This window comes from Malania oleifera, chromosome 4 (genome assembly GCF_029873635.1).
Source record: "Malania oleifera isolate guangnan ecotype guangnan chromosome 4, ASM2987363v1, whole genome shotgun sequence".
NCBI lineage: Eukaryota > Viridiplantae > Streptophyta > Magnoliopsida > Santalales > Ximeniaceae > Malania > Malania oleifera.
The window spans coordinates 100,124,237-100,150,518 of NC_080420.1; the positions used below are offsets into that span (position 1 = coordinate 100,124,237).

Below are 26,282 nucleotides of genomic sequence, written 5' to 3' on the forward strand. Positions count from 1 at the left end.
TTAATTATAGAAACACAGTTGGTATAGAGATATAGTTTTCCACAGCATCATGGTTTATATAGTTATTACAGAATCATGGTAAAACAGATAGTTGTATATATAGAAATTTATTATATAGTATTAGACCCTGTTGGACCATACAGTTACAGAGCACGGTATCCTAGTTACATATAATTTATAAAGTGCAACCACCTATTCAGATAATACGTGGTATAAAGGTCGATCGCATAGAGCCCACGAGTGGACAGGCTCCCCTTCAGATATGGGTTGAGGTGGGCTGATCAGACTATGGAGTATAGTGATTTATTCCTGGTTGGTCAGCCAGGGTAAATCCCACCTACGGGCCGCACAACCTTGTCATGAGGGGAAAAATCATGATACACAGTTATCCACAGGGAAGTTTACAGTTATTATTATGTTTATACAACTTTACAGAAACAGAAAACATATACATATATTAGCAGTATTTTGAATAGAAACCTAAAATACAGAAATGTTAAGTAACAAGTAAAAGATGAAAATTATATTTCTAGTATTGTGCTTTACAGATCCAGTGATACATGACTATATAGTAATGGATTTTCTCAGTATTGTAGCTCAATTGCCACACACTAGTAATAGCATATTTCGTCTTACTGAGTGTTGACTCATCCCAGTGTTGAATCATTTTTTAGGTGATCCAGGTGGGCAAGCAGACCAGGCTCGCAGATAGAGGGGCTTCAGTACTGCCTTGTCAGAGAGAGAGTGAGTATATTTTGGGAATATTTTTGTATACCCCTCATCGGTTGAGGATATTAGGGGAACAGTGATATGTGTATATTTTGGGAAACATGTTAGCACTCTGGTATTGTATTGTATATAATTATGTATGAATATGTTTATTTGATTTCCGCTTTTTGCTGCTTAGGTTAATGACTAGATTCAATTCAGTATGGTGTCAGGGTATGTTAAATGTTATAGTATATATATATATATATAAAAGGCCCAGTTAAATAGCAGGTCGTTACAACATATGCCACAAAACGGTTTCATCAAATTTAGAATCTATAGCTACAACTTCACCTACAACAGTAGTTCCCTGCAGTGTATAAATATTTCCATCTAACTTTTGCTCTTTCATCACCATTAGATTACCTTTGCACACCTTCATAATCCCACTTTCAGACTTATAATTGAATCAATTACAATCCAAAGTGTCAAGTGAAATGAGACTCTTTCATAGGTCCGGTATGTGTCTTACTTTGCTAAAGGTTCTTACAACACAATCAAACATTTTAATTCTGACACTTCCAATGCCAATGATTTTACAAGAGACATCATTGTCCATAAGAACTAAACCTAAATTTACCAACTTATAAGTGCTGAACCACTCCTTATTTGGAGTTATATGGTAAGAACATGCTGAGCGTAGGATCCATGAGTCCGTGAGGCGATCCAACCCCGAAAAAATTGAAAGTACATCACCATCACTGCAAACTGAATTTTCTTCTTGAACTACATTTGCTAATTTTGAAATCCCTTCATGCTTTTCAATATTTCCTTTCTTCAAATCTGGACACTCCGGTTTAATGTGCCCTTTTTTACCGCACTTATAACACTGGATATCCTTTTTCTTCTTGGATTGAGTTTGAGATTTTTGACTCAATCCATTTCTGAATTTTCCTTTCCTACGATAATGGTTACTTTTCACCACAAGTCCTTCTCCATGTGAATTTTTATCGCAGACTTTCATCCTTTGATAAAATCCCAACAAAGCACTTGTCATCTTTTCCAAGTTTAGGGTATCTTTCCCCCATATAAGAGTGGCAAATAGATTCTCATATGTGTGAGTCGCTAGCAAGGAATTCAGTAGCATCAATGCCTTATTATTGTCTTTAAATTTCACATTAACCCGTATTAAATCACTTATGATTTGATTAAATGTGTTGATGTGTTGATTCAAGTCTGAACCATGCACCATCTTAAGCTAATAATGACACTGCTTAAGAAATAATTTGTTACTAAGGGATTTGGACATGTACTGACTTTCAAGCTTTTGCCAAACAACCGTAGGAGAATCTTCCTCCATGACATGATAGAGCACTTCATCGGCCAAACATAATTGTAATGTAGCAACAACCTTTGCCTTTAATTCTTTTCAATTAGCCTCATCCAAACCTTCCAGTTGAACACCATACAAGGCCTTCACCATCCTTGTTGTACAAGCAAATCTTTCACTCTCCTCTACCACAAATCAAAGTTTCTGGTTCCATCAAATTTGACAACATCAAATTTTGCAAATGAAGTGCCCGATGCCATAACAACAAAGCTCTGATATCAATTGTTGTGAATGAACTTGAAATTGCACAGTAAAATTTAAACGCAACAATAATGAAGAACAAATATGGAACATACATATGAAAGCAAGAACAATAACGCTAAGATTTACATGGTTTGATAATGCCTATATCCACAAGAGCAATTGGCAAAGGTTTTCACTATGAGAATGTCAAGGAACACAATACAATACAATTCACAATGATCTTCCTTTCTTCTTCTCACATAATATACCTAGAATGATATATTTATAAACTTTTCGGAGGTTTCCCTCCAAACATCCAGCCATATTAACGTTCACATTCAAAATTTGAAATCAACCTTACTGCCTTGAGCCAAATCGTCGACTGATTGGGCCAATTAGTCAAATATTTCATACATAATGTAAATTATCTAAATTCTGGAGCAAACCGTCGATTGTTTCAGCCAAACAGTCGATTGTTTGCTGCTGTTTCTCAGCACAAGTGATTTTCAACTATATTTTCTTCCTTGTTTATGCAATTTATCAAGTATATGAACCACAAAAGCACAACACATTGAATTCAATGAAATCAATTAAAATGGAAATCTGTAGATCTAAATAATTCTAATAAAAAAAATTACAAGTTTTACTTTGCATGGGTAATGTAAAAAATGTTGAATGGTCCAACGTTTTTTAAGTAAAAGATGCTAGACAGTCCAACATTTTTTGGCTACCACATATCAACCAATGGGCAGCTTTCCTTGTTTAAAAGACACTGAACGGTCTATCGTCTTTTACTTAAAAAAGGTTGGATCATTCAACGAGTTTTTGGAAGTATTAAAGTAAGAAATAAACTTCCGTCCAACATCTTTTGTTTAAAAAACACTAGACCATCCAAACCATCCACTGAGTGTTAGCAAGCATTAAAGTGGAAAATAAACTCCCCTTGAATATTTATTAAATATTTTTATATATAAAAAAAACCAAAAAAGGAAAAAACTGACAATTTGGGTCGGATAGTTGAGCACTCGTAGAACCCTAGTGAATGCTTATGAGGAATCAACGTACTTCTCCAGCTTCAACCTCCGAACTAGGTTACAAATGCTACAGGGACACGAGAAGGTATGTTTCTTTCGCACTATGATTAGATAATTTTCATATTGGTGGCTGCTTTGAGTTTTTCTACCTGTATGATTTGGTAGTGTTGCGAAGATAGTTGCTTATTTTTTTTGGGTACTAGGTGGCTGCTCGTTCTTTGTTTTTTGTTTTTTGTTTTTTGTTTTCCTTTCATTTTTGGGCGTACCTTTTTAATGCATTCAGGCCAAGTTCGAAGAGTAATTATGGTTGGTTTTGGTTTGAAATTTTGCGAAACGAGTAGGTGAGCTTCTTGGGTTTCAGGGGCTGAGAGTTTTTCTTCTTTCTCTTTCTCTCTGTCTCACCGATTCAAGATTTGAATTCTGGCGATGGGTTAGTGGTTTTTCTCGAATTGGAAATGGTGCTGATTCTAATTATGGTCAAATGAGTTTGAATTATTGGGTTTCAGGAACTGAGAGTGTGTGCGTGCGTGTTTTTTTAAATAATTTTTCTGACATCCATTTGACCCGTACACCTTCACTCCTCTCCCCATTCCATCTTTTATTTTTTAGAAAATTTTTACTTCCAATTATATTCTTATACATCTCCTTAAAAGTCTGGATTGGAGAGCAAAGAAATTGGCGTCTTTTTAAAAGGAAAATTTCTATAGGAGATCAACATTGAAACAAGAATGATTCTGGGTTCTCTATCTTGTGAACTTTTGACTTTTTCATTTCTTGGGTTTCATGAGCTAAGGTGTTAGTTTTCATTTATCTCTCAATTTGTATCTAAGAAATTCAAATTTGTTGCTGGGATGGCTTTGATTTGCTGTATTTGTTGAACACAACTCCTATAACTTGCTCAAATTTGGGAGTGCAATCACACAACATATTGTACTTTTGTTATGTCTTGTTTAATGGAATTTTTTATTATAAAAAAAGAAATCATCCTCCATCTCATTGCCCAGAACCCAATAGATATATGGATATAAAAGAAAAAATATTATGAGAAACAGAAAGAGATTATGAAGAAAGGAGGACGATATGACCTCCAAAAAGCAACAAAAATGTTTAAGCAATACAATCAAACTATGCTAAATCTGCCCTCCAATCTCTTCGAAGGTCAGAGACGACCCCCCCCAAGAAAAACCAAACGAGATGGCCTATGAAGATGCTAGAAACACCATTTTATCCCATGAAAAACTAGGAGAGGATGAATGGTCTTTGAAAGGTCTTGCATTCCTCTCGAGCCAAAGGGTCCACAGGTTTGCTAAAACTGCAGTGTCATAAAGCTCTTCCATTCCTACTCTTCAAAAAACCCCAAAACCTCACTAGTAAGAAATCCCCTGCAATGCTGGGCGCCACCCGTGCTTCACCAAAGCAAGAGAAAGAGCATTCTGAAGATAGTTTGCTGTTCAACAATGAAGGAAGATGAGCATTGGTTTCATTGGATTTGTGGCACATCAAGCAGATATTAGGACTGTGAGACTTAAAAGGTCTCTTGATTTGTAACATATCATGTGTGTTAATCCTATTGAGAGTCAAGGTCCAGATGAAAGCTCGAATTTGGAAGGAAACCTTTGCCTTCCAAATCTTGTGTATCAAAGGCAAAAAATTAGGGGGAAGGAATTTTAAAAGGGTGAAGGAAAATGGATTAGCCACCCCATGAAAAAAGCCAAAATTGCAATCCTTTTTCTAACCCACTTCATCCTCGATTTCTAGCATCAACTCTTGTCCTCTCTCAATAACAACACCTCTAGATCATTATAGAGAGTAGTCCTTCTAGCAGTATCCTCCTTAGGACACTCCTCTAACAGTCTATCAAAAACAACTATTTCAGAAAAAAAAAATGTTGTTTTTCACCTCTTTGACATTCTCAGCTCTGGTTCCATTTTTTCAACTTCAATTTAATCAACCTCAACTTTTTCATCAATTTATAACCCTTGCGCAATCTCAAAACAAGGAGTGTGTTAACCACATGTTCTCGAATCTAACAGGGGTAGGATCCCACTGCATCGGGTTGGAATCTAGAAGCATGGAGCAATGATCTGATGTAGGCCAAACAAGGGTCTCCTATACCACGTGTGGGAAAAACATGTTCCCACGTGATGTGGAACAGGAATCTCTTAATAGGAGAAGAAGCCTGTTTGTCACACTACCCAGGTAAATCAACCATTGCTTTGTCCATTGATTGACATGAACCACCACCACTTCCTTAAACCCCTAAGGTTTGGTAGAACTGATGAAGAAAAAGATCCTCTAGACAATATTTATCAGAAGCTACCTTCTTGTCCCGCATCACTATCTGACTTACAAAAGAACCAGCAGAAGAGATTACCCAATCTCTAATCCTAGAGAATCAAATGCTTATGATCAAGAAAGTGTCTACTTCCCTTAGCTTGGTCTCCTACACAAACAAGATATCAGGGTTGACCTTATTAACTAACTCCTTATCACTCTCCTCTTGCCACCTTCCTTTAAACCCTGGACATTCTAAGAGAGAATCTTCATTTGATACTACTAAGAATGCCCAAGGACTTGCCTCCTTTGCCATAATTAATTGACGACGCTAACCTCTCAAATTCCTTACTCAATTTCTTTAACCTTTTTTTTTACCCAGGTTTCTTTGTCCTCAACCTAACTCTCTCCACAGGAATTTTCCAAATTCAGACCCAACCCGTCTAGAAAATCTTGAGCAGCCAAGTTTTTAAAGTCTCATTCTCGAAAAAGTCCACAGTTTTAGAAGACTCCTCATTTATTAATTCCCTATGGCACAATGGTGAAGCAAATTTTGTGTGAAGAAACATCAAATTTGGAAGATAACTCTTAGAGGAAGCATTGTTTACCTGCTGGACTTCTGGTTGATCATCTCCAAGATCCTTTGTTGCTTAAATTGGTGCAGAATTGGGAACAATGGAATTATCATGATAAGGCTGAGCTGCAGACTGGTTTTTTCAAGACATCTTGTCAGAGTTTTTCTTGTTCAGGTCTTCATCTGAACCTAAATCTTTATGTAAAGAGTAACTGCATATTCTGTCTATTTGGAGACCCCTTCAGCACTATCGTCTCTATCTTTGTCTTCCTCCGAAACAGCATCTGCCACCATTCTTTTCCTCCGCAATTTCTCATTAATATCCTTTCTTTCCCAGTGTTATAAGAGTGGAGATGATCATTCTCTGTCTTTGAAATCTGAAGAAAATATTCTTGACTCCACAATTTGCTTTCTTTTTTTCCTTTGCTCTGCCCACAGCAGCTATCCTTGCATTCATCTTCGTATATACCTCTGAGGGCCTTTGCAGCTTCTGTTCCAAAAGATTTGATTCTCCCATCTGTCACTTGGTGCTATTGTCTGAAAAATTTCGTTGAGATGCTCTGAATTACCCCTGCTTCACCTGCTGCTTTTGTTCGCAGGAGATATTGGGTCTTTGAAAATGAAGCTTCATTTGGTTTGGATCACCCAGCATTTGCGCCTCCTTATAGGTGAGGTGGGCTCCATGATGGGCCCCCATGTATGGAGGTTCACTCTCTTTCTACTATGTTTTTGCCACCTTCTGGAGCAAAGATATTGTCTTCTGATTTTTGTGAATTTATTTTGAAGTGGAAATGGTTTTAATCTTTATTTGTGAAATGGGGTATAGGGGCATTTATTCAAACAAAAAGAACATGAGGTTTTCTGTTGGTATTTTAGTAGTATGAAGGCCAAGGTGGTTCCAAAAATGTTAATGGAGTTGTATACAACTTTACAGTTCCCTCCCATAACTCTTTTTCATTTCTCCTTTATGGAAGGGCAGGGAACTTTTTTCCCTCACTATTTGTTTCAATTTCTTTTCTGTGAAATGTATTTTTGATTTTGGGTATAAAAACCTGACACTTCCCCCTCTTTCTTAATTTTCCAATTCTGAACTTCAACTAAAATTTGAAGTTAATTTGATATGAATTTTTTGAAATGGGTTTCTAAATTTGATGGTTCAGGAGCTGAGCTTCAAAGTTTTCTCGTTCTAGCGATCTTCAATTTTTTCCAAGGTATGTTAGTTATAGCTTTTTCGGTTCTTTTTATTTGTCTTTGGGCAGAATTCCCAGTTTTGTTGATGTTTATTTTCATTTTTTCTGTTTGACTAGTATTGTGCTTGAAGATTTTGGATTGCTTGTTTATGTGGTGTATGTTCTCTGGGAGAAGGTTAGAGAAACCTGAAGAGTTGTGACGAAATAATCTGTCTTCATTTAAAGTTCAATTGGCCATTGAAGAAAGTAAGGGCTTCTCCTTCATGGGAAACTAGCTATGGTTCTGCTCACTTGCATCTGATTGGGAGGGATTTTCTGATTAGGGGAACAGATGTTCTAAGACATGCAATTTTTCTGAAATCTGTTTCTAGATGAGGCACATGATTATCCCACAGAAATCTGTTGTTGAAGTTCCTTGTTGGCATGGATTGCATGCTTGTTCCAACCGAAAGTATCTTAGCTCTAGTATTGGCTGTCATTCTTTGATGAAAACATCAGTGCTTCACTATAATTGTTCAATTAAGGGTAAGTGTGGAACCCCATGCAGTTTAAAATGGAGGCAAGGGGCTGCTTTAGGACAAACTGCTGTTTCTCGACGGAGTATATGTGAACAGAGAAATGCTTGCATTGACAAGGTTGATCAAAATGACCAAGATGATAGGAGATTTGGAAGACACATGATGAATGTTGAGAAAAATCTTGGGGAACATATGAACTTGAGGAAAGATTCAAATGCTTTGCAACTGCATCTAGATGGACCCTTAGTTGAAAATGATGAGGAAACTAATAATAAAATCCTGCAGAATTTCTGCAGCTTTGGGAACTTAACAGAGGCGTCAAAGCTTATAGATATTATGGCTCGTCGAAACCAAATTCCTCACTTCCCTTCTTGTATAAACTTAATTAGAGGCCTTGTTAACGTTGATCAGATAGATAAAGCTTCCAAAGCCCTAAATATCATGGTCATGTCTGGTGGTGTTCCAGATGTTATCACATACAACATGATGATTGGTGGTCTATGTAAGACAGGACAGTTAAAATCTGCCCTTGATCTGTTAGAGGACATTTCCTTGAGTGGTTGCTCTCCTGATGTGATTACTTTTAATACGATCCTTCGCTGCATGTTTGATCATAGTAGATTTGATCAGGCCATTGGATTTTGGAAGGAGCAACTAAGAAAGGGATACCCTCCTTATTTTATCACTTACACAGTTCTCATTGAGCTAGTCTGCAAGCATTGTGGGATTGAACAGGCCATGGAGGTATTGGAAGATGTGGCAGTTGAGGGCTGTTACCCTGACATTGTTACCTACAATTTGCTGGTAAATTCTACTTGTAAACAGTCAAAATATGGACTCACAGCTTTGGTGATACATAATCTTCTCTCATGTGGAATGGAGCCCAATGCCGTAACTTACAACACTATTCTCCATTCTCTTTGTAGTCATGGGTATTGGGATGAAGTTGAAGAGATCCTCTCAATCATGAATGAAACTTCTCATCCTCCCACCGTTGTTACTTATAATATCTTGATCAATGGTTTGTGTAAGCATGGGCTTTTGGATCGTGCTATCAACTTCTTTGATCAAATGGTTTCCCGAAATTGTTCACCTGACATTATCACATATAACACCCTGCTAGGTGCTCTTTGTAAAGTGGGAATGATAGACGAGGCAGTGGAAATACTTCATTGTTTAGATGATACCATCTGTTCTCCTGGCTTGATTACTTATAATATAGTGATTAATGGCTTGGCTCAATTGGGTTATATGGAGAAAGCAATGGGATTGTATGGTCAGATGATAGAGAAGGGGATATTTCCTGATGACATTACCCATCATTCTTTGATTTGGGGATTTTTCCGGGTAGATCAAGCTGAGCAAGGTATGAAGATACTGAAGGAGATGGCCAAAAGAAACCACAAGGTTAGGAATAGTGCTTACAGATTTATGATCCAAGGATTGTGCAAGAGCAAGAAGGTGGATATTGCAATACAAGTTCTTGAAATGATGATATCAAGTCGATGCAAGCCAGATGAGATGATTTATTCCACGCTAATCAAAGGTATAGGTGCTGCTGGTATGACTGACGAGGCTGGTCAGTTATGTCAAAAGTTGAATGAGTGGAAGGTTCTTAGAGAAGATATCACGCTGGATTAAACAGCATATATGAAAATCTTCCCTCTTGTACACTTCTGCAGGCATTAGTCCACCAGTTTCTCATTACTGTTATACCGACCGTGCTTTCTGATGAGGTGAACCATCTCATTTAATTGTTGTTGGTGTTTATTTGCATTGAAAATGGTTTGATATTGAGTTCTTGGGCTTATGCATGATATTCAATGATCTAGTATTTCATGCACTCTTTACTCTTGATGGTAGGCATTCAGTCTATTTCGTTAATTTGGTCGAATTTTTAACTTAACCAAAATATTTTTGTTTCAAATTTTCTTAACTGAATCAATCAAATTGCATTACCGAAATTTTACCAAACTGAACTCTATTGTTAATTCAGCAGCCAATTTGGTTAACTTAGCATGTGTTTTGATACTAGCAATGTAGAACTTCCTTGAAAGTTCAATACATAACATATTTTTTCTAGGACGAGATCCCTTAGCAAGTAGCAGAAAATAGGAAAAATAAAAATTAATTTATGAGATCAAAGAAAAAATCAGACTGAAAATTATAGTCATGAATTTTGAAAATACATTTCAACTGGAAAAATTGTGTATAAAACTCTCAGAGAAACACTCCACCCACACTGCAGGGATTTTAATTCTTTCCTCAGCAAACATGTGCACAGCTACGTTGTTATGCAGTTGCAATGTAATTTGGGTGTGTCCATATAAATGGAAGCGACTTCTAAAAGAATGCTCCCCAAAAGCCAGTATAACAAATTATATCTACCTTGAAGTTTTTTGTGTACAAATCACAGGATGTGGTTCAAGTAGTCTCAAGGAAAGAGGCTACCAATTGTTCCAAGGTATCTATGTTCCTTTTATTTGAATTGTGAGGGGGAAAATTAAGTGCCAAACAAAGGTTCATAGAAAGCTGAGAGAATTAATTGAAGAACTAAGCAGAAACATAAATCAGTGGGAGAGATTAAATTAGAAATGAACCTTAAAAGCCTAATCAGAAAACCAATTGAAGAGAGTCCAAAAGCAGGAACCCTAAAAACCTTAATTTGAAAGAGTGAGTTTTTTTTTTCCCTATAACTTTTAATTTTTATAAGAAAACCCTTTCATATATGCCACAATGAGGCAACAAGCCAGAAGAAAGAAGCTGGATATGGACAAGTGGATCAGTGTCATAAGGTCTAGGTTCACAGCACACAACTTGACACCGTAATGGCACCAAGTTGCACACTTGGTTAGGTCCATTTAACTCACACACAGATTTGTTGGTTAATCCCTGCAAGTGTATAGCAAACTGAGAAACAACATTCACAAGGAAACAATATCATAGAAGCAATACCTCCAAATCTTCTCTTATTCAAAGACAAAGAATACACTCACTAACTTGTGCAGGAACACTGCACGAAAATCACCCATGTCCCATGCCTCCTATATGTTAAATTAACACGCATTTGACACCCCCAACTGCTTATTGTCTGCAGTTGACAACCCCAACTGCGTAGGTTGTGCTGGAGGCTACCAGCATGTGCCAACAAGGCTAAAATAAGTCATTCTTACAAATATGTGGTTACGAACATGCCCAGATGTCAACCCGCGAATTTACCACCAGCCAAGCCTATCTTCCAGCCTTACAAGGAAAACTGCTAAGTAACTGGTCTGTCTGGTCAACATGTCATTCATCAACACTGCAAACATTTGATATTGACACCTCATGTCACCTATGCGTCAGCACTTTGTATCAAGCATGGTTTTCTGATTTTTCCTTATTGGCCTAACAAGGCTTAAAATCTTATTTTGATGATAACAAATCAAGAGTACTTAACATGTTTGGTTAAGTTAAGTTTCAGGACTCAAATGCTTTCATATAGATCAAGATCAAGTGTTTGAAGAGATTGAAAGATGATTATGCTTAGAGACATGAGTTATGATGAAGCTAATTGAAGAAAGAGCTCAAGATAGACACAAGGAATGGAAGCAAATGTATGAAGACTTAGTGTTTAGAAAGTTATAGTTTATAAGAAGTCTCATGTAAGTACTTCACGATTTCAATATGGATGTTTGAAGCTCTTGGGAACAATAGTTGACTTAGAGACCTATTTTTGAAAAGCATGGAAAATATTAAAAAAAAAAAATCTCATTTAAGTTTTCCAAGATTAAAAGTTAAAGTCAAAGTTTTGAAAAGCATATAAGCTGCAAAGACAGGCGACTGATGGAATTTAATTATGCGACTGATATTTTTATGCTGACAATGTTAAACAAATAGAGCCGAGATAGGCAACTGACCCTGTAGGTCACAGTCGACTGACTCAACACAGTGTTTTCAAAATACGCTGAACTTAAAAGGCACAGGTGACTGACCCTCAGGTTACAGTCGACTGAAGTTCTTATTTTAACTTTTAAACAGTGAGGGAAAGTTTTCATAACTGATTTCTTGACTCCCAAACTTGGAGAAAACTTGGAAAATACGGCAAGTAACTTGGGGACAACGATAATATGCTTTATGACTCTATAAATACTTGTTATTTTCATAAATTATACACAAAAATCAAGTACATACAAATTACAAATTCAAAGTTTTCCTGCTGAAATATTTTCTAAAGTAAAGCTGTGCTTTTGCTAAAACAACCCATGGTTTTTTGATCTTTTCTACTGATAATTTCAATTCAAATCAGAACCCTGGTGATATTCTATTGAGCTTCACTTTTCTATATTGTTTATTACTGAGGTATATTGTATTTCAATTGTACAAATATGCTCTAACTGAGAGTTTTACTTGTACGAAACAAAAGTTGCTCTTTGTTTCTTGTTTTCTTGACGATTCAAGATTGTTGGATCATTGCCTAGCGAGAGGGGATTCTCATTAGAGAGGCGAACTCCACCTTTGAGGGAGAGAGGTTGTAACTTCACCTGTTAATGAAGTTGGGAAAGGAAAATCAGCACAACGTGTTGCTTGGGGCAAGGACGTAGGCTTCTGGCCGAACCTTGTAAAAAATCTGGTCTTCAGCTCTTCTTCCCTAATCTCTTTACTTTATTGCAAGTTTATAATTTGCGTGTATGTTTATTGAGAACTTGCTGCATATTGGAAGTTTTTGGAAGTTTCTGAAATACTGATTTTGTTTCTTGAAATTAAGAAACTATATTGTTTATCTTTGATTGGTTTAATATACTAAAGAGTAAAATTGAATTCTGATTTTTGAATATCACAGCTGAAGTTAATTTTGTTAAATTAATTATTCCATTGAAGGAAAGTTGCAGGCTTTATAAAATCAAATCTCTGAAATTATTCTTGATATTGTTAATATTCATTGTTGAAGAACAATTCTGATTCTGAATATTGAAGTTCTAAGATTGATATTTGTTATTGGAATTTAACAGCTAGTATTTAATATCATTCATTTATAATAGATTGAATTTGGATTGAACAAAGGATTGTTAACTGAACTTGTGAGGTTGTTGATTGTGTGGTTATTGGAAATTAAATTAAAAAGGGTAATACTTATAGGTATTTACAAACTTAAGTTACAAAGAAATTTAAAATCTCAATTCACCCGCCCTCTTGGGAGTATACCTAAATTCTCATTCCCATGTCCCAACATCATCATATGTTAATGAAGCATGGCATAATTGAGTTAACCATCCAACCATGTCAATCAAAACCAGCCACAGTAAGCAACCTTATCAAGAGCCATGGACCCAACCATGTCCATCACTGAGCATGTCGAATAGGCAACTCAGCATCTATGTGCTCCCTCCCTAGCAACATAGATAACCAACCATCCAACGGCAAGACAACCCATGACAGGCCATCTTAGCTACTGCCTTGGCACATGAGTTGCCCATGTGGTGTGCCTTGGCAATGTCAAACTACTCAAGGGTCTGATAGTCAGGCAATAATTAAAACAATGGCTAGAGGTGGGCCTGGTGGATGGTGGTTTCTGTGATGATATTGGAGATGTCAATGGTTGGTGGTGGGCATGGGTTTTGTCACGACGAGAGAGAGAGGTGGAAAGTGGGGAGGGGCTGGCTACAAACACAGAGGAGATGCTGGAGAGCCTGAGCTTGTTCCAGTTACTCTTGCCATTCATTTTCATTTAAGTATTTTCAATATATATGTGTAACTACATTCATGCATGCATATGCATAATATTATATTTGTATGTACCTACTCACAAACAGTTTGAATTTATAATTAATCTGCTTAGCAAAATTGACAAACCGAACTAATAACTAAAGACCAAAGTCTTTTGAAAAGTTATATGGAACTGACTGAATTGACTGAACCAAATTAACCAAAATAGTGCACAACCCTATGTTTTAGGGGCACATCTTTGATTGATTTATATATTTTTGCTAAGCATTAGTCTTCTTTATTTCTTTTATTATGTCACTTTCCCATTATCAGTGATTAAAAGCTGCTGCTGTTGTTGCTGTTCGCTCCTCTTTCCTTCTACTTACTGCTATCTTTGCATTCTTTTACAACTGTAAGCTGATCTTTTATAAATTTCACTTAATATGTTGATGGCAGGAAGTTTTTAGGGTCCATTGACCATGGTATTAAAATCGGTGCATAACGGTATCAGGTGCTAATGAGACCTTTATTGAGAGATTTAATTTTCATAGGAAAATTCACAGCACGTTGGTCTGTCATGGGAATGTTACTGTAACGTTACATAACTGTAACGTCTGTTAGGGGATGTTACATCTCCAGTCAGCCAAAAAGAGGTCCTCAACACTTTTTTTTCTTATTCTTTCTCATTTTTCTGCTCTCTGAGGCTTGTAAACAGAGTTTCTAAGTTGTCTGGACTGATCTTCATAAAAAATTGAAATTCAACCTTCAAATCAAAATTTTGAAAAATTGGGCTCCCCAAATCACAATCTTTTTAGCAGTGGTCAAGTATGGATTTTTCTTTGTTTTATATATATATATATATATATATATATATATATATATATATATATATATATATATATATATATATTTGATCCCCTCTTGATTTAGGTTAATGATGATTCTAACTGGCATATACAATGTTTAAAGGTTCAAAAACATCAATAGGGGTTAGATTTTGAGAAATCTGGTGCAAATCCTAAAGTGACTATAAGTGAAATGCATTTAATGATTTCCTTTTTTGTATTTAAGATCATTTAAGCTTGTATAATATGGATATAATGGTGGTAGAAATTTTTTTTTCATTTTTTGCAAATTATCTCTTATTTTTTTTTGCCCTTTTTAAAATTTATTAAATGAGGCTTTAGAATGTTCTTTTGTGTATTTAAGTTCATGCTTGTACAACATGTATCCATTGATAGTGTTTGGATTTTTTTGTTTATTCTCATTTTCATGATGACTTTTTATTTTTAATTTCAGTTTTCTGTTTTCTGCCATTTGCAAATTTATTGTGTTTTTATTTTACAAAATAATATTAGTTAAGATTTAGAGTTGGGCTTTAGATTTCCGTGAGCATTAAACTTGTTAGTTATTTAAAGGGCTTTTCTCACCACAAGCAACTTGTCAACCAAGATAATATTCCATAATTGTAATATATGTTGAACGTAGTTAGACTAAAATTTACTAAAATTCATTTAAGACATTAGCATCCATAGTTTCTGGGTCAAAACTTGTGATTATGTGTTCTCTACTAGTTTGCTAATGCAGCACCGAAATGGGATTCGGACTCCATAACTGTTTCCCGACATGCAATGGCTGCAGTTGTCACTGTTATGCTGATGATTACTATTTTATTAAACCATGCCATTGGCACATCATTGGACTAATTGAGGGCCCTTCGAAGATTTTCAAAGCCTACATTTGTCACCATGGATTGTCTGAGATACAATGTCAGCTATGAGACTTGCCTGATGCCTGATTCCCTGAGAGAATAAGGATTATATTCATTTGGGTTCACGCTCAAGAAATGGAATGTATGGGATCTCCTGCAGCTGTGTATATTATGGAGCTCCCCCCTAATGACCAAATTTGGTTTTTGGGTATCTCAGCGGAATATTAATTGGTCTGTTATGCTAGTCTTTGGAATGAATCAATGGTGATTTCTAGTAGAAATTTATGTGGAGAATTGTATTTTAGGATGACAGTTTGAGCTGAGGAATTGAATTTTTCAATGATCTTGAAATCCATTTTGGGGAACTGCATATTGATATATAAAATCAACAGCCACTTGATTTAGAAAATGAGTGCTTGTACTGATTATTGACAGAAAGAGGATTGGGCTTTGTTGGGGTGGGGTGGTGTGGGGACCATCTATGCAATTATATTTTTTGTTGAAAATTTATATCAGCCAGCTTTCTGGCACTATACGCTGCATCTGATACGAGGGAAAGAGGAAGAATCAAACTAGGGATTTCTAATTCCTTCTTTCCAGATCACAACGTTCATCATTCTGCAAGGTTAGGAGAAGGTTGTCTATACGCAGCCTAATCAAGTTTCTTCTATCGGAATTTGTTCAATTAGAGAAAAGGCTGTTTTCCTTCACCCCCTAACACCTTTTTACGTCTTTTCCTTGCAAATAACTGACATTAAAACATCACTCTAAAAATTTCTAAGAAATTAGGGTTTGATTTGGTATCATTGTTAAATCATGTTTACGGAAATTGATTTCATTTTGGAAATAGAAAAATCAAATGTCTTGGAAATGAGAGTTTTCACACATGAACTTTTATTGTATATTTTGCTATAAATTTCTCCCCAAAAATAAAAATAAACACCAACAAATCTAATAGGCATATGAACTTTGCATGCTGCCTTGAAAGAAATTCAAACATGGAAATAAAATTGAGCTGAGCTATGTTCTTAAAAAGTGTTCCAACTCATGGAACAAAACAGTGATGGAGGGTATAAGTCTCCACCATATGCTTGAAGAGGTTTTGGATTTGAATTTGTATAAGATGTATTGAAATTTATCCAAATCTATTTATATTTAAATTTAAAGTCTGAAATTTATGTTTTCAAATGCAGTGTCAATGTATTGCAAATCACAAATTCAGACGTGTATGACCCAAAATAGAAATTTTGCACGAGTGCTAATAATGCAAAACATTTTGATCTGTAGTGTTCTTCCTGTTCCTGCTTAGGGTTATAAATGAGTCAATTTGCTTGTGAGTTACTTGGTGCTTGATTCAATAGTGATTTGCTCAAACTTAATATAGACGAGCTGAACTCAAGCTCAAGTTGCGAGCTTGTCACCTAAATGAGTCGAGTTCAAGCTCATCAACTAAAAGAGCCAAGCTCAAGCTAGTTCATGCTTAGCTTGTTAGGCTTGTAAGTTGACTTTATTGGTTTGCAAGCCGGTTTGTTTATTAGCTTGTTTACTAGCTCGTTCACCAGTTCATGAGTAACTTGTCTAATTCAATATTAGACTTGTGAACTAGCTCGAAATTAGGCTTGTGAACTAGTTCGAGATATAGGCTCATGAACAACCTCGATATTAATCTCATTAAATATTTGATGTTAATTTTTTTACTTTAAAATATATATATTTAAATTATATTTATTAATTATCAATTAATTTAATTAGCTTAGTGGCTTGGTTTGTTTATTAGTCCGAAACGAGTTTCAATGGAGTCAACTTTGAGTTTGAGCTCGAGCTCGGCTCATTTAAGCCTTAGTTAAGTCAAGTTTGAGTCGAGCTCGAGTTATATATATGCTAAACGAGCCAAACTTGAATAAAAAACTTTAAGCTCGAGTCAAGATTGAGTCAAGCTCGAGCCGAACTCGAGCTTGCTTATAAATAAACGTGCCAAGCTTGAGCTCACCACAGTTTGGTTCAGCTCGTATGCAGTCCTAGTCTTGCTGTCAAAAAACAGGATTTTTCTTCGATGTAACTGGGCATTCCACCAAACATTACGGTTGTTTATGTCCTAAGCAAGTTAATCTCTGTTCTGTTTGCATTCAGAAGTTCAGCTACCAAATGTCCCAATCTATGTACGGCCAGTTCTTGATTTCTTTTTGAAATTAGAGAAGATGAACTCCAAAAAGGGAACTACTAAACTCATCAAACAAGTTATTTCTTAGTGAGTACTTTGTATGCATCAACCAATGGAAATGTCTTTCTCAAGCGTTTGAATGTATGTTTTGAGATGACACGCAATGCAAGAAGGGAATTCGCCAACTGCATGGCCTCAGCTCGCCATCCAGCGAAACCAATCCCTTCAACCAGCAGAACGTAAGTGGTTTTATTTGGACGGTATCCATGTCCGACCATTTCATCCAGCAGTTCAATAGCATCATCCATTCTATGTGCTTTGCACAAACCAAGAAGAACAATGTTGTAACTAATGACATTTGGACGTATTGCACTCCTCTCCATGTCCCGTAAAAGCCCCAAGGCCTCATCTACCATGCCATCTCTGCACAAACATGATATGAGGGAGTTGTAAGTAATCTCATCAGGGTCAATCCCTCTGTTCACCATCTCTGAAACCATTCCCAAAGCTTTAGGTCTATCCCCACTGTGCCACAGTGCACTGATCATTGTGTTGTAGGAACTCGCATCCGGAGCAATGCCAGCCTCACCGAGCTTATCAAAGATTTTCAAAGCCTGATTGGCATTTCCCTTTTTGCACAAAGCAGCCAAGATTGTGTTGTAATTTACAATATCTGGCAAGCAGCCGCTGGAGATCATATAGTCCAAGAACTCAATTGCCAAGTCTATTCTCCCTTTTTTGCAGAATGCAGAAATGAATGGATCATAACTATATGAATCGGGAGTAAATCCATTGTCCATCATAACCTTCAACACGTTCATCGCTGCCTCCACTTTGCCGTCGCGACACAGCGAACCAATCAATATACTGTAAGTAATCACATTTGGCTCGCATCCTCTCGAAAACATCTCTGCAACAAGCGCCTCTCCATCATCCCATTTGCGCTGGTTCAAAAGCGCACGCAACAATATGTTGTAGGAGATCACATCTGGTTCACAGCCCCTCAGGGTTAAGCTTCTAACGTATTCGCTTGCTCGATCCACCATTCCTTCTCTGCACATCCCTCTAATGATTGCATTGTAAGTGTAGATATCGGGCTGAAGCCCCTTTGACAGCATCTCATCTAGGAGGGTCATAGCCTCCTTGAAACTCCCTTGTAGAATGGTTGCCTCTATCAAAATGGTGTAGGTGATTACATTAGGCTTGCAGTTATCTTCCATTAACTGATCTAAGACCTTCAAGGCAGAACCAAGCTTTCCCCTACTACAAAGACTCCCTATCATTATGTTATAAGTAACGGTATCGGGTGAAAAGCCCTTAGCTCTCATCTTGTTCAGCGTCTCAACAGCTGAATCGATTTGATTGGCCTTACAAAATCCGCTAATCAATGCATTGTATGCAAAGACATCGGGTTCTCCATATGACTCCAAAATCTCCATGATCCTAATAGCCTTTTCGGCTTCTTTCAAACTAAAGAACCCATGCATGAGCTTTGTGCAGAGAATGACATCTGGTTTGTAGCCCTGGTCCACCATGCGCTCGAGAAAGTAGAGTGATTCATCATACTTGCGTGCTTTGCAGGTCCTGTTTAGGAGTTTCATCATATGGGTTTCTTTGAAGTCGTAGGATTTGTAATGGGTTGGCCTTGTCTCAGCAGAAACCTTAACCTTTGACGGGTTTCTTGAGGTGCTGTCGTTTGTGTTGGGGTTTCTGCAGCTGACCACAGAAGTATGATGAGAATTTGAGGCGGACATCAGTGGAGTACACAACGGGCGACATTGAGGAATGAATTCTGCAGAACAGTTTGCCATTGACTGCTGGTGTTGTGCTGTTTTTTTAAAGTTTCTTTTCCTTCATCTTGAAGAAAACAGAGAGAGAAATGTGTATGTGCATGACAGTGAAAGGGACAAAAAAATAAAGGAGCTTGACAAGAGATGATGAACTGGGGTGTTGATATTTTGGAGCTTCAGCCCAGGCCATACAGAGGGGATTACCCCATTGGATTTCAGATAACCTTTTCAAAGTAGAAGATAAGGAAACACGTGGCACTGAGACCAAAAAAAAAACAATTACACTCGCGGCAGAACAAGGACAGCATACTGGTCCACCCAATTTAGGATCAAGCCTCTCTCTCTCTCTCTCAATTATTTTTTACCAAGTAAAATAGAAAGCTAATGTTATTAATTTTCCAAATAATTATAAAAAGGCAACATTTTTTCTAGTTTTCCAAATTTGTATGGTTTCAATTTGATAGACAGGGACTACCAGCCGTCCTTCTAGTCTAGTAGTATAAAGGCTTTTACTGTCACATCAGTTTGGTTTTTTCCAAAACATATTTTGATCTAAGCAAGTCCTCAAATACCATTCTTTGTTTCCAAGCAAATCCTCTTGACAGTAGATCCAATGTATGGGAGCCTGTAGCAGGAAGGGTTAGAGCACATGGCTAATGGGGAGCCTTGCTCAAGCGGTGGCCAGTTGATTCTGCTCCCTCTTGTCCTTTGTTTCATGGCATGTCCCTCGGTGTAGAATGACTTCATTCAAAGTGCCAATGCTGCTTGAACAATCTATCTTATTTGGATGGAATGATACAATTTTTTTTTCTAAATTATTAATCAATATACAATTTGTTTATGCTTTTATTTTATTCCCTTTTAGTCCTAAAAATATACATTTTATGAATTCAACCTAATTTTTTTTTTTAAAGAATAAAATATGAACCAATGGTTAAAGGAATTCCCTTTTAATGATAAATTGGAAAAATGAGAAAGATTACCTCCTCTTGCCCCTATGCATGAGTAGTGCCACCACTTTTTGCTTCTTACTACTCCAAGTGACCAAATTTCCTCCAACAAATGTAAAGTATCTTGAGGTAGATCGTTTGTCTGTACTCTGTAGCATTTCCCGCCCAATTTGCATCTGTATAGCCACTGATCCTGCGATGATTATTTTTTTAGAACAACAGTCCCTTTCCTGGAGATGATTTTAGTATCGTAAAATTTGGATTACCTTCCATATGGTCTTTACTAAGCTGATGCATGAATTGACTTACTATGCTTACTGCATAGGCAATATTTGGGCACGTATGTGAGAGATAGATAAGCTAGCCAACCAATCTCTGGTATTGGCCTTTTTCTATTAGAACTTGGTTTGGGTGTTCTTCAAGTTTATGGTTCTGAATAATTGGAGTATTTGCTGGTTTACATTCCAACATTCCAACTTCACATAATAGATCTAGGAGTGTAGGAATAAGATGAGGAAAAATGCTGCAGTATTGAAAATTCTTCAAGGCATGTTACAATGTCGTTTTCCTTAAAACGTTATTTGCTCCCACCAGATTGGTGTGTATTGAGTCAGCAAATACGTTTCTAGGATACAATAAAGCTCAAATTATGATCTGATATCAGTTTACATTATACACAAACGAAAACTAATCACAAACACCCTTAGAGTAATTTAAAACAAATTTTTTGGAATCTATTTCTACAGATAATAGAATCTAAAATTGAAAAAGATATATTTTGAGGAAGCTTTATGTAAATAAGAGAATGAGAGAATGATAAATTTTCTTGTGTATTTCGTGGAGTTAACTCTGTCTTTATAGACAAAAGCATGCCTTTTTCGAAAGATTGCATCTTGAAATTAGAATAGTGTTTCCAAGAAGGGGGGGGGGGGTGAATTGGGTTAATTAAAAAATTTTAATTCTTTTTAACTTTTTACTTGTTTTAGTGCTACAACAAGAATGTAAGTAAATCAATCAATTTATAATCACAACCAAAACACACCACAAAGTATTGAAATTTAAACAATCCAATCAACCACAATATTAAAATCAATCAATCATTCAAGAACTTGATGCTTTCAGCTTTTGGTAGCAGCCCTGTGTTTATATGCAAGGCCTGTTTTAATTTTGATTTGTAATGCGCTATATTAACCAAAATTTTCGCAAATTAACCAATGTACTTCCTTGTGGGTTTCTGCAAAAGGTTAATTAAAAACGTACTTTTTAAAATTAAGAGTCTTCTCTGAATTTTCACTTAAGTCCTGCAATCATCAATATGCATTCAACAAATAAAAATATTGTGCAAAAAGTGAAGAGTAAAGTAGAGAGAAGAACACCAAGTTTTTACGAGGTTCGACTTATCCCCAACTTACGTCCTCGCCTTTGGCAAATTACCAAAGGATTCCACTATATTAGTTCCTTTGCCGGGCAGAACAACACCGTTACAACCACTCCTTAATTAGGTTAAAGCCCGCCTCTCCAAACGATATTCCCTTATTCAGTCCAACGATCCAAGCACTTGAACCGTCAATAAATCTACAAAATAATATTTGAAACAAGGTGTACAAGAGATGCTCTCAAAAGAGCTGATTAGTACAAATTCAGAGCTATATACTTCAAAGCAAATCAAATATGAAATTTAGATTGAAGCCCCAAGAGTATATCACTGAAGGATTCTTTCAATGGATGAAAGAATTTAGAATTGTAGCACAATACTAGAGATTGAGAATCAGTAAAGCCTCAGTAGTTTTCGTGCAAGTTGAGAGTGAGAGAGACTTTGTGAGTTTGAAAGCAATATGAGAGAATATGAGAGCTGTATTTGATTCTTGGTAATTGAATAAATTGATCTTGGGTGTATTTATAGAGTTAGAAAAGTATTTAACTTGATCCCCAAGTTTACTTGAAGTAGTGTCCAAGGTTTGAACAAGTTTGAGCCCCAAGTAATTGATTTTTCAAAAATATGTCCGTTACGAATTTTAAAATCTGTCGCGTGGCAGTAGCCTGAGAGCTTCTAGTCAAGCGCCTGTCAATTATTTACACAGTCAATTTCACAGCCAGTAGGGTGGTAGTCGTCTGTCACTGAATTTCTCAGTTTTAATAAACAGACAGAAGGGTGACAGCAAAAACCCTTGTCAGGCGCCTGTCAAGGTCCAGGTAGTAGCCTGATGACCTTCTGTTTGTGTATTTTAAAAGCCTTTAAAGCGGCAACCTACTGACCATGTGCAGTCAGGCGCCTATCAAGTAAAAAATCTGACTTTTAAAATATTGTTATTCTCTCTCTCTCTCTCTCTCTCTCTCTCTCTCTCTCTCTCTCTCTTCTTATCTATTCTTGGAATGTTAATTTGTTTTCTTTGAAAAATATGTTCTAAGTTTTAAAATTAAGGTCTCTTCATTCCTAATGAGCTTCAAAATGCAATTTCATAATTTGAAAATACTTGAAGTACGTACAAACATGTCCTATTAGACTCTCTTTATTTCTTGAACTCTCTTTGAAAAACTTCATCAAGTTGTTGCTTCGAGTTCCTAAATTTTCAATATTGATCACTTGAGTTGATATAAGCTTTCAATGTTCTTGTGATTTTTGAGTCTTTCCATGTTGGTCTCTTGAACTTTCAGAATCGATCACTTGTGTTCATAAAGTATGCTTCTTTTTTTTTTCAATATCTGAAATATCACAACTTTGAAGAACATTAGATAACCTTACTTTGTTATCATCAAAATCAAGAGTCGTAAGCCTTGGTTAGGCCAACACATCCGTTCCGTAAGGTTGCAGATTTGATCTGGTCGCACCTAGTGTCGACTTGGTCAAGACTCTCGGGATTTCATGTTTAGTTGATGGTATCGTCGACTAGGTCGCACCAACTAAATGCGCCACTAGCTCCCTACAGCCCACGCCGCACACACGCATGTGTGGACGGTGCTTCGCACCATCCTAGGGTGCACTAGAGTACACACTAGAACTTTCTTTTAACCAATTTTAAGAGATTATTCCACCTTGTCAATTATTAATGACCTTTCCTTTTCCGTTTTTTCCAATATGGGACAAACTCACATAACATTATATGCTTTAGAAAATTAATCAAAGGAAAACTTTGAAAAACCCTATAAAATTTTATATTTTAGAAAATATTTCAACATATATTTTCGTTAGGAAAGAAATATACCTTGTTTTTATCTAGCAACTTTTATACCCAAAAATATTTTAGCCCGCCTAGATTTTTCATCTCAAACTCAATGGCCAATTGCTTTTGTGGCCTGGCAATTTCCTCCTTGTCATCTCCTGTAATAATCATATCATCAACATAAACAATTAACGTTGTTACCTTGCCTTGTTGATGTTTTAAGAATAGTGTATGGTTTGAGTTACTCTGACAAAACCCATATTTCTTCATTGCCAGACTAAATCATCCAAATCATGCCCGAGGTGATTTCTTTAATCCATATAATGCTCGTTGCAATTTGCACACAACCTCAGTTTTTGAGTAGGTTGTATATCCTGGAGGTATATCCATGTAGACTTCCTCTTCGAAAACGCCATGAAGGAATGCATTCTTTACATCCAATTGATGTAAAGGCCAGTTCAAGTTAGCAACAAGAGATAGCAGACCCTGACTGTATTCAATTTTGCTACAGGTGAAAATGTTTCTTGACAATCTACTTTGTACGTTTGGGTGTATCCCTTCATGACTAGTCTCGCCTTGTATCTCTCTATAGATCCATCTGCCTTGTGTTTCACAAAGAACACTCACCTGCATCCAATGGTTCTCTTCCCCTTGGGTAGTGAGCCAACATCCATGTTTGATTCTTTAACAATGCTCTCATTTCTTCTTCTATAGCTTGTGTCCATTTAGGATCGGCTAGTGCTTCTTGAATAGTAGTGGGACTCTGGCATGTGGATAGGTCTTTAGAAAAAGTCTTGAGAGGTTCAAGTAGCTTTTCCATGGATGCATAGTTGGCAACTAGGTACCTTGATCTCCTTTCCTCTATGTCTAATGAGTATTTTATTTGGTGGTTTACCACGGTTGTGCCTTAAAGGTAAGATATATCCAGCAGAGGACTTTATATTATTTGTAAAGGAGGGTGTAATAGTATGGCTTACCTTAGGAATATTCTTAGGAGATAAGTTTGTCGATACTGTAGGCAAGAGGGATTCTTCATTTGGTGATTCTTCATTGGTTTAGATCCTGTGATCATGTTTGGTGTTGCCATAGAGTTGTCATTCTGATTATTCTGGTCTTCAAGCCAATCAATACTTAACCACTTCATCTCTTCACTTGGTGTCTCCCCCTAAAGTGAGGGGGTGGAGGAGGATAAAGAATAGAAGAGTTCAGGTTCCATGAAGGTAATATCCATAGTAGTATGAAACCTTCGAGTAGTTGGATCATAACACTGGTATCCCTTTTGGTGTGTACCATACCCTAGAAACAAACACCGAAGAGCACACAGATCCAATTTGGTATGTTGATTCTTTGGAAGGTGAACATAAGCCACGCAACCAAAGATCCGAGGAGGTAACATTAGGATAGATGGTAGTGATACGGAGTCTGACAGAACTTGAAGAGCAGTCTTAAACTTCAAGAGTTTATAGGGAAGGTGGTTGATGAGATGCACAGTAGTGGTCACAACATCTGACCAATGGTGCGCAAGAACATGGGTACTCATAAGGAGAGCCCGAGCAATTTCAAGGATGTGTCGATTTTTCCATTTGGCAGCCCCATTTTGTTGCAGAGTTTGAGGGCATGACGTCTCGTGGATGAGACCATGTTTCTGAAAGTAAGACATGAACTGATGATTTACATATTCCCCACCATTATCCGAGCGAAGAACTCGAATTGAGGGGGCAAATTATGTCTGAACCATAACATGAAAGGATTGAAAAATACTAAACCCTTCATCCTTACTTTTCATCAAATAAAGCCACGTCATTCTAGTGCAATCATAAATAAACAGCACAAACCAATGCACTCTAGAAATAGTAGGTAAAGGAGAGGGACCCCATACATCAGAGTGAATTAAAGCAAATGGAGTATCACTTTTATTCAAGCGTAATGGATAATTAGCACGATGAATTTTTGCCAAAGTATAAGCATCACAATGAAAAGTTGACAGATCCATATTCGAGAATAAATCAGGAAATAAATGTTGTAAATACCCAAATGAGGGATGACCTAAACGACAATGCCACAACCATATCTGTTGAATCTTGGACTCCCGAGAGGACACCTAATGTGCACGACTCAAACTGAAGTCTTCCATGTAGTATAATCCCCCCTTCCTAGTACCACGCCCAATTATCTCCTTGGTGAGAATATCCTAAAGAAAACAATAATTAGGATACATTAGGACCATACAGTTTAAATCTCTAGTAACTTGGCTCACAGATAAGAGTTTGTGAGATAAGGAATGAGGAGAGTATTTGTCAACTGTAATAAAGGTGATAAAGTTACTGAGCCTGCCCCTGTGACAAGTGAAATAATTTCATTGGCATTAGCAATATTGGTGCATTGGGGAGGTGAGCGGGAGGTAAAATCCGCAAGATCAAAGGTCATATGGTATGTGGCTCCAGAATTCAGGAGCCATGCAGCACTATCTAGTCCATTACCATAACTAAGCAGGGCATGACAAGAGATACTTGAGTTTGGAGGAGAGGCAGTCACGTGAGTCAAGCCATTGGAGGGAATGAGAGAAAGGCACGGGTCAGCTGTAACCACAACAACTTTTCCTATGCCACCATTAACCTGTGCTGCTTCCTTTTTCTTTTTCTTTTTTTCTTGAAATTCGGGCCACCAATCATGATATCCGTGCAATTGAAAACAATTCTCACCGGTATGCTTTGAGTTCCCATAGTGAGAGCATTTCACATTATTGGAAGAGGACCGAGAGGCTTTAGAGGAACCTGAACCCGTTCGGCCATGTAGGAGATCCTTGACCAAGCTTGAGGCTCTAGGAGGCAAACACAGCTCCAGCAGGGACTTCATGCTCCACCGTATTCATCACCACCTGGCGGAGAGCTTCTCACCGAACATGGGCATAAGCTTGCTCCACTGAAGGGAACGGGTGCAGCTGCAATACATC

The 26,282-nt window shown here is 37.0% G+C and overlaps 2 protein-coding genes across 10 annotated transcripts; one reads left to right on the plus strand and one right to left on the minus strand.

Moving 5' to 3' along the window:
* Nucleotides 1-3,239: 3,239 nt before the first annotated feature.
* LOC131153555 (pentatricopeptide repeat-containing protein At1g08610) lies at nucleotides 3,240-15,679 on the plus strand. 9 transcript variants are annotated; one of them, XR_009136262.1, is made up of 4 exons: nucleotides 3,240-3,400; nucleotides 7,324-7,374; nucleotides 7,471-9,607; nucleotides 15,131-15,679. XR_009136262.1 is itself a non-coding variant. In XM_058105941.1 (4 exons), the coding sequence occupies exon 4, from the start codon at nucleotides 7,725-7,727 to the stop codon at nucleotides 9,510-9,512; it is 1,788 nt and encodes a 595-aa protein (XP_057961924.1). In that variant the 5' UTR covers nucleotides 3,240-3,400; nucleotides 6,763-6,831; nucleotides 7,324-7,374; nucleotides 7,471-7,724; the 3' UTR covers nucleotides 9,513-9,668. The 9 variants fall into 9 exon arrangements, 4 of the variants coding, with proteins under 4 accessions (XP_057961924.1, XP_057961927.1, XP_057961923.1 ...); XR_009136264.1 differs by lacking the exon at nucleotides 15,131-15,679 and adding an exon at nucleotides 14,013-14,342; XR_009136263.1 differs by lacking the exon at nucleotides 15,131-15,679 and adding an exon at nucleotides 11,335-12,682.
* Nucleotides 15,680-17,480: 1,801 nt separating this feature from the next.
* On the minus strand, nucleotides 17,481-19,643 carry LOC131153557 (pentatricopeptide repeat-containing protein At3g04760, chloroplastic). Its single transcript, XM_058105945.1, has one exon. It carries the CDS (start codon nucleotides 19,237-19,239, stop codon nucleotides 17,506-17,508), a length of 1,734 nt encoding a protein of 577 aa, XP_057961928.1. The 5' UTR covers nucleotides 19,240-19,643; the 3' UTR covers nucleotides 17,481-17,505.
* Nucleotides 19,644-26,282: the final 6,639 nt, after the last annotated feature.